This window comes from Acipenser ruthenus, chromosome 4 (genome assembly GCF_902713425.1).
Source record: "Acipenser ruthenus chromosome 4, fAciRut3.2 maternal haplotype, whole genome shotgun sequence".
NCBI lineage: Eukaryota > Metazoa > Chordata > Actinopteri > Acipenseriformes > Acipenseridae > Acipenser > Acipenser ruthenus.
This window is the reverse complement of record NC_081192.1, coordinates 45,584,695-45,604,771: the sequence shown is the minus strand read 5'-3', so window position 1 is coordinate 45,604,771 and position 20,077 is coordinate 45,584,695. Positions and strand designations below refer to the sequence as shown.

General features: G+C 36.0%; 1 protein-coding gene across 1 annotated transcript in view; it reads left to right on the top strand.

Annotated features, from left to right (window-relative positions):
* The window catches only part of LOC117399351 (syndecan-2-like), a 45,687-nt gene extending 26,706 nt beyond the window's left edge, over positions 1-18,981 (top strand). The window contains exons 2-5 of the mRNA XM_033998448.3: positions 14,136-14,250; positions 14,372-14,526; positions 16,702-16,852; positions 17,694-18,981. Coding sequence (XP_033854339.1) covers positions 14,136-14,250; positions 14,372-14,526; positions 16,702-16,852; positions 17,694-17,857 — 585 coding nt within the window. The 3' untranslated portion in view covers positions 17,858-18,981. The remainder of the gene's footprint in view (positions 1-14,135; positions 14,251-14,371; positions 14,527-16,701; positions 16,853-17,693) is intronic.
* The last annotated feature ends 1,096 nt before the right edge of the window (positions 18,982-20,077 follow it).

Here is a 20,077-nt window from a genome sequence, read left to right as displayed (position 1 = left end):
CGTGAGCTCAGTTATAAAAAGGAAGGGGTTTGGCAGTTGCCTCCAAGTAGTTCTAATTGGTGCAGCAGAAAGATTGACACTGGGCTATTTTTTTTATTGACTATTTCTTTGTTTTCACATTGACTTGGAATTGTTTTTTTTGTTTGGATTTTGTACCGAGCAGATTTCTTGTCAGTGGATTTCGCATTCCCTAATCTTCCCAATACTAGGCGGATGGCTTTTTTCACTTGAAATTGTTCTGTATGATTTTGGACTGAACGGCCGTTGGTTTAGTTTTGTTTTTATACTGGAACTACTACACTAAAATAAAGGACCTCCGAGACATACTTAAAACAGGTAGGCGAGGCATCGCTTTTTAACAATTTAAAGTACTGCGTGTGCGAGCGTGTGAATATGTTACGTTATTTAGTAATGCTTGACCATACAATTAACAGCACAAGAAGGCAAACATTATATTCATTACTTATTATATTACTTGATTGTGTGTTAGATTGGCATTTAAAAATAGGACTTGGCAATGTTTGGGAGGTTTATGCACACTTCTATGTAGAGGAGAGTATTGTCTGCCTTTAGATTCGAATACTCGGATATTGTAATGCTCGTACTCAAGCAATATATTTCTCGAAAATCCCATTCCTCCATTCTCATAATGCCATTGTGTTTGTCTTTTAATCTTCAATCAATCAATCAATCAATCAATCAATCAATCAATCAATCACTCTATTTTATATAGCACCTTTCATAGTGGACCACCATCACAAAGCATTTTACAAGATACAGTATGCATACAATGCATACTACATTAAGTACAGTGAAAAACAAAACATAATACATTAAGGCTAGGATGTGAAAACTCATTGTGGATGTCATCTAGAAACATAAGAAGATACAGTGAAAGTTCAGAAGTAGCAGAGACATAACAGTATGTGTGTCATACAGCAGGGGTGGCCAAACGTCCTGACCCTACAAGCCGCACACCAACAATTCCATATGGTCAAGAGCTGCAAGACACGTACTGAAAAACATGAAATGTTTGCAAAAGCAAGAAATTTTAATACTAGCATTGTTGTGCAGTACAGTAGTTGTTAGGCTATATCTTGATAGCAGCAAAATACACAAAAACAAGGGATAGAACATTGCCTACACAGTTTCTATGTAGGTTGTATTGTACTGTAGAGCTACAGTGTATTAAACTTTAAATGTAACACTGGTGTTTTTCCATTATTTCTGTTTATACTGTATGTATTACGCACTTTAAATAAAATATATTCAGTTATTGGTCTTGTAATCTATGATGTCACAGAATCCCTAGATGAAATTATTTTCCTGTAACTCACTGAAGCCAATCTATTTATATATATATATATATATATATATATATATATATATATATATATATATATATATATATATATAATATATAATGTGTGTGTGTGTCTGTGTCTGTGAACATAATTTTGATATTTTTATCATGTATTCAAAAAATCTACAAAATGATCACAAAAGTCTACCAGAAACCATAATAGTAGTACAGTATTTCATGTTAGATTTCAAAATGTCACATTTTTTGTTAACTATATGGAAAACTACAAAACAGTATGTAATTCATTATGCTAACGTAACATTATTCAGCAGGTTTCATTCGACTTTATGAAGCAAACTTAATTAATTATATAGGGTGATACAAAATCATAGCCATAGCTGTACACTGATAGGTTATTATACTCTTTTCTTCAATATAATTAATTATAATATTACATTTTTTATTCTCCATTCTGTGCTTTCAGATAAAATGTATTGCAATTTTCAGGTCTACTGAAGAGTGAAAAGCAAACCTAAAGTTATGTGTTAACCTGTACAGATAACATCAACTCTTAAATTGAAGGGAAAGGTTAAGATGTGATAGCAGGTTCTAGTTTAGAATAAGTCAGTGATTGATAACTTTCTATTTTATTGAAGTTTTAATTCACTTTCCTTTTTTTATGACACCTCAGTGTGGCATACTGTAATGATTTGGATCAGATTTTTTAGGAAAAGAAAGTTGATTTTATATAATATATATATATATATATATATATATATATATATATATATATATATATATATATATATATATATATATATATAATATACTACCGGTCAAAAGTTTTAGAACACCCCCATTTTTCCAGTTTTTATTAAATTTAAGCAGTTCAAGTCCAGTGAATACAAAGGTACAAAGGTAAGCGGTAAACTGCCAGAGGTTAAAAAAAAAAGTTTAGGTTACCAAAAACTGAAAAATAATGTACATTTCAGAGTTATACAAAAAGGCCTTTTTCAGGGAACAAGTAATGGGTTAACAACTTACAGCTGTTCTGCAGCAATGGAAGTAAATTAAGCCTTGAAAGTTGATGCTAACAATTCCTACAGGTGTCCCAACTTTTGTTGATTACTTACAAACCCTCTGTCTGTATAAAAGCAGTGTTGGAACAGACTGTGTTACTACACCCTCTTAAGCATTATTTGGACAGTATTGTACTGCAGGAAGTAGTATATTGCTCTCATAATGGCGAGAAAAAGGCAATTAACAAAGGAAGACAGACAGACCATTATAACCCTTAAAAGTGTAGGTCTTTCCTTTAGAGAAATTGCAAAGAAAGCCAAGGTGTCAGTGAGTACAGTTTCCTACACCATCAAAAGGCACATGGAAACTGGAGGAAACTCTGACAGGAAGAGGTCTGGCAGACCCAAAGCCACAACAGAATCAGAAGACAAGTTTCTGAGAGTCAACAGCTTGCGTGATAGGCGGCTCACAGGACAACAGCTTCAAGCACAGCTTAACACTGGTCGAAGTAAGCAAGTCTCAGTTTCAACTGTGAAGAGAAGACTTCGAGCTGCTGGTTTGACAGGTCGAGTGGCAGTAAGAAAGCCATTGCTAAGATGGCAAAATAAGAAAAAGAGGCTTGCCTGGGCCATGAAGCACCGCCAGTGGACTACTGAACACTGGAAGAAGGTCTTATGGACCGATGAATCAAAATTTGAAATCTTCGGTTCATCACGCAGGGTTTTTGTATGCCGTTGAGTAGGCGAAAGGATGGTTCCTCGGTGTGTGACACCAACTGTCAAACATGGAGGAGGAAGCGTGATGGTCTGGGGCTCTTTTGCTGGATCCAGAGTCGGCGACTTGCACAGAGTGAGTGGCACCCTGAACCAAAACTGCTACCACAGCATTTTGCAGCGCCATGCAATACCCTCTGGTATATGCCTAGTTGGTCAGGGGTTCATCCTACAGCAAGATAATGACCCAAAACATACCTCCAGGCGATGTCAGAACTACCTTAGAAGAAAAGAACAAGACGGTAGGCTTCAAATCATGGAATGACCAGCACAGTCTCCAGACTTAAACCCCATCGAGCTGGTTTGGGATGAACTGGACAGAAGGGTGAAAGCAAAGCAACCTACAAGTGCAACACATTTGTGGGAACTTCTGCAACAGTGTTGGGAAGAACTTTCCGAACAATATTTGATTTCCATTGTAGAAAGAATGCCACGAGTGTGTTCGGCTGTTATATCTGCAAAAGGTGGCTACTTTGAGTCAAAAATTTAGATTAAATTTTGTTAAACAAAACGATTCCATGATTTATTTTTATCTCCAATTGTTTATTTGTTCTATGCTTTAATTTCAGAGTACATTGAGACATTAAACTGCGTAAATTTCAATAAAAACTGGAAAAATGGAGGTGTTCTAAAACTTTTGACCGGTAGTGTATATCTATATATCTATATATCAAGGCAGATCACTGGTTGTCTGCAAACAAAACTGATTGTCCAAAACACACACACACACAAATATATATATATACAGTCCCTTGCATAAGTATTCACCCCCCTTGCACTTTTCCTCATTTTGTAGTGTTAAAACCTGGAATTAAAATGGATTTTGAAGGTGCAAAATATTTTTTATTGTGACACAAAAGTTAATTAAAGACATTTGTTGGTTGCATAAGTATTCATCTCCCTTCGTCAATACTTGGTAGAAGCACATTTGGCAGCAATTACAGCTGTGAGTCTTTTTGGGTAGATCTCTACCAGCTTTGCACATCTGGACCATGCAATTTTTGCCCATTCTTCTTGGAAAAATTGCTCAAGCTCTGTCAAGTTGGATGGGGACCGTTGAACAGCAATATTCAAGTCTTGCCACAGATTCTCAATCGGATTGAGGTCTGGGCTTTGACTGGGCCATTCTAAGACATTCAGGTTCTTGTTTTTAAACCACTCCAGTGTAGCTTTGGCTGTGTGTTTAGGGTAATTGTCCTGCTGGAAGGTGAACCTCCGCCCCAGTCCCAGGTCTCTTGCAGACTGAAACAGGTTTTCCTCTAGAATTTCCCTGCATTTGGCTCCATCCATCTTGCCCTCAATCCTGACCAGTTTCCCGGTCCCTGCCGATTGAAAAGCATCCCCATAACATGATGCTGCCACCACCATGCTTCACCGTGGGGATGGTGTTCTCAGGGTGATGAGCAGTGTTGGCTTTGCGCCACACACAGCGTTTTGCGCTAAGGCCAAAATGTTTAATTTTAGTCTCATCAGACCAGAGAACCTTTTTCCACATGTTTGCTGTGTCTCCCACATGCCTTTTGGCAAAATCCAAACGGGATTTGATATGGGTTATTTTCAGCAATGGCTTTCTTCTCGCCACTCTTCCATAAAGCCCAGCTTTGTGGAGCGTCCGGGTTATAGTTGTCCCATGGACGGTTTCTCCCATCCCAGCTGTGGATCTCTCCAGCTCCTTCATTACCATACTCTCCAGTTACAATTGGCCTCTTGGTTGCTTCTCTGACTAATGCTCTCCTTACCTGGTCACTGAGTTTTGGTGGACGGCCTTCTCTATAGTCGCGGTTGTGCCATATTCTTTCCATTTTTTAATAATGGATTTAACGGTGCTCCGGGGGATGTTCAAAGTTTGGGATATTTTTTTATAACCCAACCCTGATTGGTGCTTCTCCAGAACTTTATCCCGGACTTGTTTTGATAGCTCCTTGGTCTTCATGATGCTGTTTGTTTAGATATGCTCACTAACAAACTCTGGGGCCTTCCAGAAACAGGTGTATATAATCTGAGATCATGTGACACTTTAATTGCACACAGATGGACTCCATTCAACTAATTATGTGACTTCTGAAGGCAATTGGTTGCACCAAAGCTTATTTAGGGGTGTCATAGCAAAGGGGGTGAATACTTATGCAATCAACACTTTTCAGTTTTTTATTTGTAAATAATTTTATTATTTGTTTATTTAGCAGACGCCTTTATCCAAAAAAAACAGCGGACGAGGGGTGGAGCGGGGCTGGAGATGCAGTACTGAGTGTCCTGTTGATATGCAGTGCCTTCTAAACATGTTTTACAGTGAAAAAAATACTTTTAAACAGCGCGTCTAAAATAAATTGCGTGTGTGAAAATAAATTGGACCTGACGTGCCTGAGACGCGCTGAATAAATGGACCGCTAAGTGTCACATGATCTAAGATTAAATACACCTGTTTCTGGAGTTTGTCCCAGAGTTTGTTAGAGAGCATATCTAAACAAATAGCATCATGAAGACCAAGGAGCTATCAAAAAACAAAAAACAAAAAATTCAAAAAATAAATTAAATGAATCACTACTAGTTGTAGCCTATGTGTGTTGCTGAATAAACACAATGGCTTAGTTCCACAAATACCACTCGTTCGAGCCCCTCTTTGTTGTTGTAAAAAACAATGAGTGATTCCAAATGTATAGAAAAAAAACAAGAAATGCAATGGACTATTTTTTTTATTATTTTTTTTTAAAGATTAAATTTGATTGATCAATGCTAATGGTTCAAACTGTTATGTTATCTCCAGGATATATATATATATATATATATATATATATATAGTAAAACTATTTAATTTAATGTTTATAACGTGTCAGAACGTAGGTCAAGTGAGTGCTGGGTTTTTTTCAGCTTTGACAGCTCTTAATGTCATTTAAGATTTCATAAATATATAATTGAGTTGTTTGTTGATCAGCTGGAATGAACTGCTGCTCTATTGATTAAAGAAAGATTGAACAATAACCCTTGTCATCAACTGTTATCATTGCATTGGTACTGTATGTATTGTACTAGCATCAAAATGTTTGATTCTTTTACAATTCATACAGCTTGAATAAATAATTGTTAGATGGTATTTAAACTAGTCACAATTTTAGCATTTACGTTTGGTATACTTGATGTGATGTCTTGATGTGGTCTTACATTTTCTAAAGATTGGTCTTAAAGTCTTAAATTTGTTCAGCTGAGAGCTGCAGGAACCATGTGTATCTAAAAGCCAAACCATTACTAATAACATCTATTGGATCTGAAAATATTATTAATGTGGGGGTTCAAGGTTGCTTTTTTATTTTTTTTAAACACAATTGATAAAATCCACCTATTCCCCAAGCTTCATTTAATGGGTTGGTTGTAGGTATGGCTTTCTATATTAAGCATCAAAAGAGAAAAAAAAATAATTGGAAAGTCATTGTTTATTTTAGTCTGTGATTTCTAACATGAATTCACCTTGTGATGAAGTACAAAGGCCTCTGATGCTGTCTTTCATGGAGGATTGATGACTTCCTTATTAACCACCCCCGAGAGACGGATATTAACAGGCCCTTTAGCACTGGTGGCTAGTGCAGAGATTAAAACAAACCACTTTGGCAGTGTTCAAACAATATGTAGCTGGCTTGCTTAGCTGAAATATAAACCGAGCTGTGGTAAACAGCCATCTGTGTATTTCTTTTTTAATTAGACATTCAGACCTTTCCTCCAGTACCGTTTGCACTGTAGCAGCAGCTTCTTTCTTCAGAAGATTGTACGATGAATCAAACTATTAACTGGTTATGGGTCTTAAACAATCATTTGCTTCCTGAAGTGTATTTATTATAAATATCTATGTAATGTAGGAAGACATCTGAGATTCATTGGGGTATAGACAAGAAGAAAATGTAGAATTTAAATTATGCTAAAGTTACCTACTGCAGACTAGAAGGGTGCTTGCCTAACAGCAAATTACACCAATATTTGCTAAACCGTTTTTATAGTACTATTAAATTAATGCAATCAGCGATGACAGCTGAAGGGATGCCTTCAACGGTACAGTCTGCTTTAATCATATCTTCAAATTTAATTTTTATATTGGAGGTTTGTACTGTATATCACATTTTTTTAATGTCATGTTGATATGAACATGAAACTCCCTTAGCTGCAAAACCTACAATTTTTCAGGACTGTATTGTTCATGTTTTTTGAGCAGCAACTTTAGTTATACCAGCAAGGCATAAGAGAAAGCACACTTTCCGTAGGTTATCTGTCAATCTGCATATATTAACCCTTTGCGGTCCATTTATTAATCGCGCGTCAGGCACGTCAGGTCTAATTAATTTTCACACACTCAGTTAATTTTAGACGCGCTGTTTAAAAGTATTTTTTTCCACAGTCAAACGGGTTTAAATGGCCCTGCATATCAACAAAGCACTCACTAGTCATCTCCAGCCCCGCCCCACCCTTTCGTTTGCTATAGCGTTCACCTATGTAAGAAATAAATAATAATAATAATAATAATAATAGTCGTACATACCGATCGATCATCTCCGGATCACTCGTTTTATCACCAAACTCCTCAATAATGCGATCCAAGTCATTATTTTATTACTATACCATCTCAAAAAAGCTCTGCAAATGTCTGTGTTCTGTGCGCTGATTCAGTCAGCCAACTTGTTTACTTACGACCCGCCCCGTTATCTGATACCAGATACCATGTATGACTATTCATGAGATACGCCTTTTTTTTTTTTTCGACTTGTCTCGGCTCCTGTCGCTCCCACTCGGCAATTGAATGGTTTTCTCGGCTTTTTCCGGAGAAAAAACGACTAGAAACCCGTTTTTTGCATTGCTATAATGATGTCGGACCCAGTCCGACAAAGGACCTGTGAGGAATAATTGCAATGTCGGACCCAGTCCGACAGTGGACCGGAAAGGGTTAGGTAAGGTTAACAGATACTATTTTGACTATTTTCAGTTTATATAAATGCATTCCTGTTAGTTAGGGGCTGGCTGTTTGTTTAGATATTTTTTTTTATATTTGACTGCTGAACTTTTTCCTAGATAAACTGAGATTTTTCCCAGTGCACTTGCCAGTGATACCTCCATAACGTCAAATATTTCTATTTTTACATGTCCTGTTGGTGACATTTGCAAATCTCCTCTGCACAATAAACAACAAGCCCCCCCCCCCCCCCCCCCAACTAACTGACATAAGTTTCACTTAGCTATAGTCCCTCTCTGCTTCTTCAGTTCTGTGTATGATGTATATGCAGCAACATTGGCAAAATTCAACTATCCCAGGGACCGATAATGTTTGCTCACAACTGCACATTTCACTTTACACATACAATTCTTAGCATATGTGTGTCTCACAGTAAGTATTCCTGTGTCATTCACAGTACAGTAAGTATGTGTGTGGAGGCGATCTGTACAGCAGACCAACTAAACAGTTTCAGGGATGAGGGAAATCTAGTTATACCAGATCTTTAGTATACAGAGATTTTACACACTCTCAGGTTTTTTTACATACAAAATCAAATCTCAATTGAAAAAAAAAAAGGATTATCAAAATCATTATCAAAAAATGATTATCAATACAGATAGATGCTGATTGTCTGCCCATATTGGATACCAATAATAATAGATAGTGCAGGTAAGCTATTGTAAACTACTAGAACAAGACACAGGGCCTATATTTAAACTGCTTTATAATTATAAATGTTAAATGAACAGCTACAATTTACTTGTTGTATTTACTTCAGAAAATGAATACAAAGAATAACGTAGTATAATATTGTGGTTGAAAGCAATTTATATATTTGTTTTACAACTGTGGTAAGGTGCCTTTGTGAAAATGACGCTGAGATCTGTGAGTGCAGTCCTCTTGTACCCTTGGGGGTGGGGCATAACTGTGTCACAGGCTTGCTGAGCAGCTTTGGTATACCTTATTCAGGTTTTGGGTCTTTAGGAGGTAAATACCCATAATGGTTGCATATTATACTTCTGTACTAAGCTTTCTAGAGAATGCTTTGTGCAATGACTAGGTACAGGGGTGTGCAGTTTGTATTGCCCAACGCCAGGGACAACAAGTTTTGCCGTTATACTTTGCTCGTCGGACAAGTTCTGGTTAACAGATTTGGACACAACATATTATGTTTGCTAAAACTTTCAAAACCACCTTAGTCAGGAAAATAAATGTCACTAAAACAATGCAAGTAGATAGACGGTGGAGACATTTAAAACAGCGATTTTTAGTATGTCACATCTCCCCCTTTAAAAAAACCCTTTAAAAAACAGTGCTTTTTTATATTGAGGCAAGATGTTTATTCATATTTTCTTTATTTAAACATATACCCCTTATTGATTTACAATTCTAACCACAGTCCTATTTTTTTTAAAATTTTAGTACACAAGTTTAAAGTCAAAGCTGCATACTGTATCTTCAGAAACCATTTGAGGTGGTGACTTCATGTTTGCAGAGCTAGATCAACCCTGCATGTTCACTGTTCTTGCTAGGCCGCGCCATTGCGCCAATGCCCCCTGAAATAATAAATGTCCAGCTGAATTTCTTTTAACGCGCCTGTGTGTCCCCCTTCCCAGACCAGACATAATACTAATACGCAGTAAATTAATCCATTTTGTATTAACATGACATGTCTGATGACAGGCAAATCTTTTTTACTTGTTTGTTTACACTTGCGTTTTCATAATTAAACTCCTGTACTTTTATTCTCCAGTCCAGTAGAATGCGCTCACGCCCTCCCTGGTTACAGTCAGTTTCACAGTAAAGCCTGGACGACAACATCAGGCTTGGTAACAACATGGCCCGGCGCAAATATAACCTTGTATCCCTGTTACACCCGACCATTACTTCTGGAAGAATAAGTAATCAGCGTTGGCAGTGGCTATTGAAATGTAGGCTATTATATTTGTGCTTAAAAATACCGTGAAATTCATCGGCGGTAAACTTATCTATTTGCTAGACAAAATATCTGTCTGTTGTTTGGAGATACGAAGTGACCTACCAAGTGAATGGGAGAAATATGTACTTCAGCGTACTGCAGTACAGTTTATGGACAAAGTGCAGTAGATTTGTGAAACGAAAACCGCATCATTTATTAAAAAAAAAAAAAAGTAGCCTACGGTAACGTTAGAAAATATGTGAAATTTGTCTTTTCTATGACAAAAAATGCTAAAATTCGTGTCAAAATAATTCAGTATGTGTTAAGCACCAACTGTCTCTTGGCCATTTCGCCAGTAGGCCTATGATGGCATGATAAAATATAAATATATATATATATATATATATATATACACAGTGTATGTGATTTAATACAGCACTTATAATACATCTTGCATTGAGAAAACACCACTGGAATCTGAATAAAGGAAATTATTATGTAATACAGTTCACGTGCAGTCACGGTTTTGGTAAGTAGCATTTTCAAAACCATATCATGTGCAGTATTAAAATGTAGCAAATCCACAAAACCAACGAAAAACATATTGTATATTTTACTTTTTATTTGTAGTGTTCTGTGTAACACGGGCCATCGTTTAACCTTGAAAAAAATTAAATACAGTACCTGAAGCAGATGTATGTGTTTATCATATCAACAACATCAATGTGTGTTGTAAACATAAAGCAAAAATTGTTTTGAAAACTGTCCAAAATATTTACTTTGGGGCAAAGAATGAAATGTCAAGAAAAAAAGTGCAGTTTTTTTATATGGAAATTGTCAAAATAAAGTGGCAGCTGGAAGGTAAGAATTTACCAGTCAGGTCAATGGCATTTAAATAGTACTGGTATTTAATAGTAGTATAGTACTGTATCGGTTGGTAATGTGTTTTCTTGTAATGCAGCGGTTTTCAAACTGGTGTATGTAATCAACGTTTAAACACTAACACCAGACTGTTTTGCTATGACAGAGCGTTCACTGCACACGTGACGTTTTAGTCACCAAGAATTCAAAAATGCCAATAATATGTTTTCGTAATGAGGTCAGCTGTAGAGATGTGTGCATAGTGAACTTTTCTTTGCCTTCTGATCTGTAATTTTATTATCAATAAAAATACATTTGCGCCATTTGCTATCACAGAGTAGTCCTATGTGATTTGAGGCTAGCACGGAGGCTTTGTTGATTTTAATTAATTAATATTTACAATAAAATGATGTTGATGTTTCCAACAACTAGAAACCTGTTTGAGGGACTATTTTTTATCCAAAAGTAAATATAATATGTATTTTGTCTGTTATAATAATGTGGCTTTTATAATTGTATCCATTACACACTCCAAGGTTTGTGCGTTTTGTTGCATCATGTCATCTGCATCATGTTATCAGACCTTTTTTTTTTGTTTTCATTTTATTATGACTATCTCAGATGGGGGTACGCGGTGAACTACATTTTTTGGAAAGGGGTACGCAGCTTAAAAAGATTGAAAACCCCTATTCTAATATGATTTGTTACAATGAATATCCTCTACTCAGTGATACACCAGCATATTGACCCTCAGTCTGTAAGTCCTGGAGCAAACACTGATGTTAGATGTGTTGGCAGGCATGACCTTGATCCTTATTTGGCTGCCATATCAAGGTTATGTAACTTTGTAAGTTTCTTGTGTATAGAGACTGTACACTGATTGTACAGCTGGTTGCACAGACCCTGGTTTATTACTAATCTTGGACTACCTAATGTTACCTTGTGTAAGATAGTCCAAGATTAGTGTAAAATGTTTTCTATGAAATTGGAGTTATTGTCTTGATGTTTGGAACCCATCTGTATTCTTTGATTTTCTTAGTTCCATTACCCGTTTACAGACAGATTTTTTTAAATATCTAGCCATAGCAATGATACATACCACATGTTTTGATATACAGTAATGTCATAGCTGGTACAAAGTTGTAGTGTATAATTCTCTCAATAAAGCTCAATTAAGGTGGTATCAAGTGAACATTAACTTTTTCCAGTGCCGCATTATTTTAGCTTCTGACTATATAACTGACAACTTGCTTTCAGACAATGTCTTCCATTGCAGACCACATTGTTTTTAACCTGGATTTATCAATCCAACTTTTTGGGATTCGAATACCAAATCTCATCTCAAAAGATTCGGCTGAATACCGAATCTACGAAAACTGAAGGAAACTGTTGGATGGCAGCTGGCAGCTGCTAACAAAGGACGCACACAATCTATTGTTTTGAGGCTTTTAATTCATAGTATTTTTATTAGCGAATGGAAATATATTCCTGAGTAAGATTTCAGTTTGAAACTTGCACAATTTACCACTAGCCCCTGCCCCCCACAACAAAAATGTCAAAATACAGAACCGTTTACTTTACCTTTGCCATAACCCACTATTTTCTTTAATGACGTTTCAACCTGTATCACCTGATCTGAGAGCTATGAGGAAAAAATTACCATGATGATTGACCTGAATGTCCCAGCGAAATAAAACCCACGTTGATTTAAATGCACCGTGTGTTACAAAAAATATATATTTCTGTGCACCGATTATTATTTTTTTTTCTCTCGGTATGATCTCTAGAACACGTCTCAGACAAAGCAACAACATACAAAAGTCTACAACAGTTTGCTGTTACTATATATTACAGGTTTACTGCATAACTTTACTCCACGAAAAGTGTGATGTGAATGTGCTGTTGCACACGGGGGTATGTTTGCATTCAGCAGCTGTGTGACGTGTTTAGTGCGGGAACCACCAGTAATTTAGAGAGTTGAGAGCTGCGACAGAGTTCATAAAACGTGTTCTTGTTATTAAATACAACAGTTAGATTCAATACCGGTTTCGTGTCTTATTTAAAGAAGAACCGCACACATTGGAGGGATATATTAAAATGGATGTGCATCTGGGCAGATATAAGATTCGGATTCAGTTCAAAAAGTACGTATTCGGGCTGAACCCGAAACCGAATCCTGGATTCAGTGCATCCCTGTCAATTATACAAAATTTTCACCTTTCCATTTTACTTGATATTGTTAAGTCAGCTCTGACATATCCCTTTTGATTATGCTACAAAAGATGCTTCGCTTTGTTTTTGTTCACAAAAATTGTGTGAATTTGAAGATTTATTATCGAATAACTTCAATGGCTTCAACACATTTGTTCTTTGACCAGAGAGCTGTAACACTACTGCCTTTATTTAGGAGTCTGCTGTTCCTCTCAGCTATCTGAAGTATCTTTTTTTAATCTATCTCATCCTTTAGTGCTCTGTGGACCACATACCTCGATTTGTGTTTTTGTGTTGTTTTTTTTTTCTTCCTGCTCTGAATGCTTTGAAGAAAGTGTGTCTTTCTTTTCCTTGAATCCTTTTATGTTTTGTAGGCATAGAGTGGAAAATTGAATCTGGGTTCTTAGCAGCAGGGTTATCTGCAAAACACCCAAACTGGAAAAGAATCGACACAGGCTGTTGACTGTGGCAGGTTTTTAAGAGCCCCCTGTCCGATTTGATTACCGCAGCTTTTGTAAAGATTTGAAAAGCACAATCTGTATTAAAAACATCCTCAGCTAGGATGAGCTCGGACAGCTCAGAATAGGGTTTCCATGGATGCTGCCCTGCAATTTGAACACTTGAAATCAAGGTATTCAACACACAGAGAGCTAGGGGCAGTGAGCTAGTGGAACAAGCTATTGGGTTATGAGCCATTTACATGCATGCCTCTGAGTTTAATCAAATAGCTTTACTCACTCAGCCAGAATCTGCAGAACACAGCAGAGTAGCTGCCTTTTACATTCTTCATCCCTCACAACTAACAAATGTTTCAGCATTTCATCTAGTTTTCAAGGTAACTGCAGCAGGCAGTATGAAGACTGGTGTGTTTGTCCTTTTACTAAATGTGATTTTAAATTTAAAAAAAAAATAAACGACATTGCTGGTGCTTAATTCAGGTAACTTGAAAAGTGCTGTTGATTTTATATCTTTCTATTTTAGGCCTTTTCAAGTTGTTTTGTTATGTATGTATGTATTTATTTATGTATGTATTTATTTATTTATTTATTTATTTATTTATTTATTTATTTTTTTAAGACACTGGCAGCTTCACAGGGTCAGAATTCTCCTGATGAAAAGGATTTGTATCTTGAGGATGGGTCTGGGGATTATCCAGTAGATGATGATGATTTTAATTCTGGGTCAGGCTCAGGTAAGATTTTCTTTATATTTATTTATGCAATGAAGTACATATTGTGAAACGGTTTATATGAATAACATACTGTTGTGTTGACTGTTAAAAAGCAATCACAAGTTTTCGGTGTGGTTTTTAGGTCTTGAAGTGGAACTCGAGGAGCCCATCACTGTGAAAACGCATATGTTTCCAAAAGCACAACCAACCAGGGACTCGACTAAAGTATTGACACAGAAAGTTGAGACATCTACAGCCAAAGCCCGAATGCTGCCTAAGAATCCTGCCAGAACCGAGGTACTATATGCCTACTTGTTACTGTATACCTACCGTAAAAATTGTTTTATAAGTCTCACTCGCTTAAAAGTCGCTCCCCCCTTTTTGAGACTTCAGTTTTGCATTGACACGTAGAAAAAGTTACAGTATGTATTAAAGTCATGAAAAGTACTCCATTCAAACAAAATGTTTTCTGCATCGGGCCATAAACACTTTCCTCCTCTATCAGTTTCTTTGTTTCATCTCCAGTCATATACTGTTTTTCCAGCATTGTGATTGACATGTATTTTGGCAAATTCAACAACACGCAATTTAAAAACTGTTGAGTAGCATTTTCTTTATTTATTTTTTCTGACTGTCCTACTTTATCCAGTCTCGAAGTCACCTGCATTACTATAGCATTGCAGTTACAACGAACAAGACTTGAAAAGTGTACTGCTCGGCTTTCTAACCAATAGCTGTTTGCTATGGATCCCAGGGGTGGGTTCAGTCTGAATGTTGACAAATTAATGGCTCGGGAGGGTGGGAATAAGGAAATTCATGGAGACTGACAGCTATTGTGTTAACAGTGAAGCAGTATAGCTGTGGTGTTTGAGAGGTCAGTCAAGAGTCTGAAAGCTTGTGTTTAACGTTCAAAATGACTAAGGGTATTGAGAGCAACAAATTAAAACTTTTTATTAGTGTTAGGGCGACCCAGGGTCTGATGGTAAAGTTGCAGGAACTCACAGAGACAAACGACTGGATTGAACAGTTAATAACTTGTGCAAAAAGAAATAAAATACAATAAACAAAACCTTTTCCTATACAGGCTTGACGTAAATAACCTGGCTTCAGCAACCAGTGGTTCACTTTCAACAGCAAGCACAGCTGAGACACAACCTTCTCAGTTAACTTCTCCCCTTTTACTGAGCCAAGCTCTGTCTTATATACCTGAGCCTAGGTAAACCCCGCCCAGGACTAATCCATTATAGTCAAATATACTTTAAATTCTTAACATTCTGAAATCCCACACATGAATAATAAATAACATCAGTATAAATAACAATGGCTAAAAATCACATTACCCATCCAAAACTTATTACAATTATATAATTATTCATTTTAAAACCAACAAGGCTTCCCTCCCCATTGGTAAAGTCCCAGATAATATCTATTACCTGGAATATGGTATCTGAAAATTAGCTGCGCCTTGTTTAGCCGTAATACTGTAAAACCAAGGCTTTAACGGTGCCTCCAACTAACATGGCGGCCTCTAAGCAATGCTGCCCCTCACAAACATGGCGCCACTCAAACATGACGCACTTCTGCAATGCAAACTAAAAACTTTTAACCAAGTTTGCCAAAGTTAAGGTAAGTCCACTTTAATTCAATTCAACTTAAAAAATAATTACAAACGCTAATTTTTACACCCAGTTTTAAATATATTAATTATAAACCGAGAAGTTAGATACTAGTTTTAACACAGTACTTTGTTTATTTGCTACTTTCATGCAGTCCACGTATTTCTCTGCACATGTGCACCTCTTCAGGGCAATATCGACGTCCAGCCTTCAGTAGCTTCTTTTTAACCACGTCTAGTATTTATTAAATCAGTTATGTATTTATTCTCCCGCTCACAATTAGAACAGTGGTTTTGTGTTTCTACCTAGCAACATGACCTGAATGCCATAGATCCTGAAGAAATAAATCGGGTTGTTGACAGTTAAGTTTGTGTGAGACATAACCGCGGCTGTAGTAATTGCGTTGTGGTGCTGGTACAGTAGTTTAATATTATACACACCGGCACATACCACTGGTGTATTAGTCACTCACCCTTTTTAAGGGCCCTGCAAAAATGCCAAAAAAATCGACTTATACAGAGTTTTTTACGGTACTGGTTACAGTATACCTGCTTGTGGTGTTTAAAACAAAATGATATATTGCAGAAACCCATTGCCAACATGGATATAGTAATCTAAATTGCTGAAACTGATCATTTTATGTACTGTAGAGCTTTTTTTCTGTTTGTTTCCATGTTAGCTGTGCATACATAGATCTTAAATGACAGTATTGTATCTGATCTGTAGTGTAAACTGCACACCAATTTGAGTTGAAATGTGTGACCCATGATTTATATGATTTGATTTATATCATGATTTATTATATTTTGGGGGAATTTGGAGTTTACAAATATATATTTTTTGTCTCTTCATATAGCCACCAGTTCTGGTCACGGATACAGATGTGAACATAGAGGATTTAACAAGCACAACTAGTAAGCCAAAGGTGTCTGGCAGTGGTGTGGACACAGATGTGTCTGCAGAGATCCAGTCAGAAAGCCTCTTCCAGAGAACAGAAGTATTGGCAGGTATGTGAACAGCTGTATTAGGTATGATTATTTAAGACTACTAAAAACTCCTTCTTGGATTTCTAACTGATAACAGGCTCCTACTGGTTTCTGATAAGTGCACTCATTATTTAACTCTGTCACACACACACTGATGGTCTGTACACTAGAAAAGGGAATTTGATTTCTATTAAAGTTTATACTTGCTTTTTGTATTGTGTGTGTATATATATATATATATATATATATATATATATATATATATATATATATATATATATATGTATATATATATATTTCACAGGGAAAGGGGTCAATGTGAATTGAGTAACCATTTCTGGTGTTTTTTGGATATACACTGATTTCTTTTTTTTTGTATCAGGGGTGTTTTATCGTTTTTTATTGGTTAAACCAGAAAATCAGAAGCCCTAAGTAGAATTAAACTTCAGTGTTACATTTGTAGGAGTTAAATTCTTGTTGAAGAGCAGTGTTATCTCCAACAGACTTCAGTCTTGGTATTATGCTTGATTAGTCATAGTGTATTGAAGGGGAATCCAACCCTGGTCCTGGAGAGCTACTGGGTCTTCTGGGTTTCATTTCAACCGAGCTCTCACTTACTTAATTGCACCAATTATTGGCTTAATTAGCCAAGATTAACAGGTGTTCCAGCTCTTTAGCCATTGATGACATAGATACCTATAAAATCTGAGGATTTGGTGCTCTCCAGGACCAGGGTTTGAGACCCCTGGTGTATAGGTAACAAGCTCAAGTGTGTCTTTATTAAAGTCATAGTAAAACCAGGATTTGATCAAACTGCTATTTCCATCCCTGTTGTACCTTAATCCTTGTGTTTGTCCTACAGCTGTAATTGCTGGTGGAGTGATTGGGTTCCTGTTTGCAATCTTCCTGATCTTGCTGCTGGTGTACCGCATGAGGAAGAAGGATGAAGGCAGCTATGACCTTGGGGAACGCAAACCATCCAGCGCTGCCTATCAGAAGGCACCTACCAAGGAATTTTACGCATAAACATTATGGCGAGTCTCTGATTTGAGGTCAATGAACTTTTTTAAAAAACAGAAATTAATTTAAAAAAAAAGCTTTTGTTTAGAGCAAGGAAGACCATTTTATTCCCATAAGAGAAGCCAACAAGGCAATTTTAATGGCAAATCCCAGTGTATTTAAATATTTCATGTATTCTTTAAAAGGCTGAAAAACAAAACAAACAACAACAAAAAACACTTAATTTGTAACTGTGAGAAGCAGTGGAGGTGTCTAATGAAGCCATTGTTTTTAACAGACTAGTTTTTAATAAAGCAGTATATGTAAAAAGATGATGGAAATAACTGAATATAATTGTTCTGTATCTAGCCTATATTTTAATTACAAGTCATAGCATGTGAAGTTGATCTACAAGATGTACTTCATTAATTTATCTGTTTTTAAAATGTTTAAAATTGCCTTTCTGTAGTTTTCATGGTGCAATTTTGTCTTGAAAATAATAAGATAGCAGTAAGTGTAAATGTATTTTTTCTTCTCTCTAGGGTACTTTGTAAACTGGCTTTTGCTTTATATTAAATAGTCAGGATTGGGAATTTCTCATACTACTTTGTTTCTTAATGTAGTTTCAGAAAGATTTTCAACAGCAGCATCTTTGTACTAAACAAATTTATCTTAACTCTGCAACTGTGTAGTTTCTTTATTTTGACAATCTTCAGGATAGAATATTTGATCTAAGCTACTGACAGAAAAGCCTAAGCAAACCCAAAGACTTTAACAGTATTCTGAAAGTTGCTGCAGATTCCTTTGGCCACTTTTTTTTTTTTTTTTTTTTAACTATCCCTCCTTTCCATTAAAAGGTTTGTGATTTACAGACTGATCATTTGGAATCCAACTCCTTAAAAAAACATATATAAAATAAATATTTACAAATGTTTTAAGCCTCCTGAAGTGCCTACCATTCTGAATTGTGCTTGTTCCGGACTGGATAGAAAGATTTATGTATTGCAGCGTGTGAGATTTTTGCTTGCAATTTAGAAGCACAGGCAATTGTTATGGTAACTTTTGTAGTCTTACAGAAGCAGACAGTATTGTATCTATAATTTGAAACGCACTACTGAATAAACATTGTGGCCTAATACTGAAATAACTTATTTTGTGTGTGTGTGCATATTTAGTCTCACTTAATACTCTTCCTATAAAAGGTACTAAGTACAGAAATAGAGATGGAGAATGTGGATTAACTTTGCATGAAATGTGAAATAAGGACGTATGCTTATAAAATGTATACAAAGATACATATTTTTTGTATTGTTCCATGCAATAGGCACGCTACATTTCACTCCTTGCAGTTTCTCTTACTATATAATAAAAACTGCTTACAATACCCAAAACCATCAGTTATCTCTCAGGAGCTTTTTGTTGAGTTTTCTTTTAGTTTGTGCTGCTTCCGGGCCAAAATAAAGCCTAGATTTTGATTTATGTAGCTAAATGACACCAATGCAGTTTTATGAATCTGCTTAAAAAAACAAAATTTCTATATGAAAAAGAAAAATTAATAAGCTTTAATGTTTTGGGTTTTTTTGCCTACCAGACTAGTAGTTCTATTTATTAATTGGAATTTAAATACTGTCCTGTTAATGATAATTGTACACTTGTAGAACAGTACAGTACTTAATTTAAATTGGCCTAAATTGCATGCTGATTTCCAGAACATTATGCAGGTCATGCTGTGTATATTGATCTTCATTGTCAAAAAACGACAATTAAAAAAAAAAAAAAAAGAAAAATATATAATTTTTTTTTCTGTTTACTATTGCTGTAGTAGATTATGTTTTATTGTTTATGTGGTTGCTTGGTTTTTCCAAAGGGAATCATGGGGACAGTTACACAAGTAGTTCAGCTAAAAATTGTATTCAACTTGTTTTATTAAACCTGTTTTAAAAGCTATCAGTAGTTTAAAGCGCTGTCTTCCATTTGACTAGTAAAATAATACTGTTGCTTGCCAAATATACTTTAAAAAATGTAACATGTCTGGTATACACAATACGTTACCTCAAAGTCCAGACAAGCAATGTAAATTCACTATAATTCTGGGCCTTTTAAAAATCTGGATCAGGCATCGCCATGTAATTGTATTGTGCCCAGTGGGCCAAAGGCATTTTGGGGAAATGTTATTTAGCACTGTGTATGGGCAGTAATTACATTTAAATTATTGACTAGGTGACCTGCCAGTCTCAGCTCTAACTG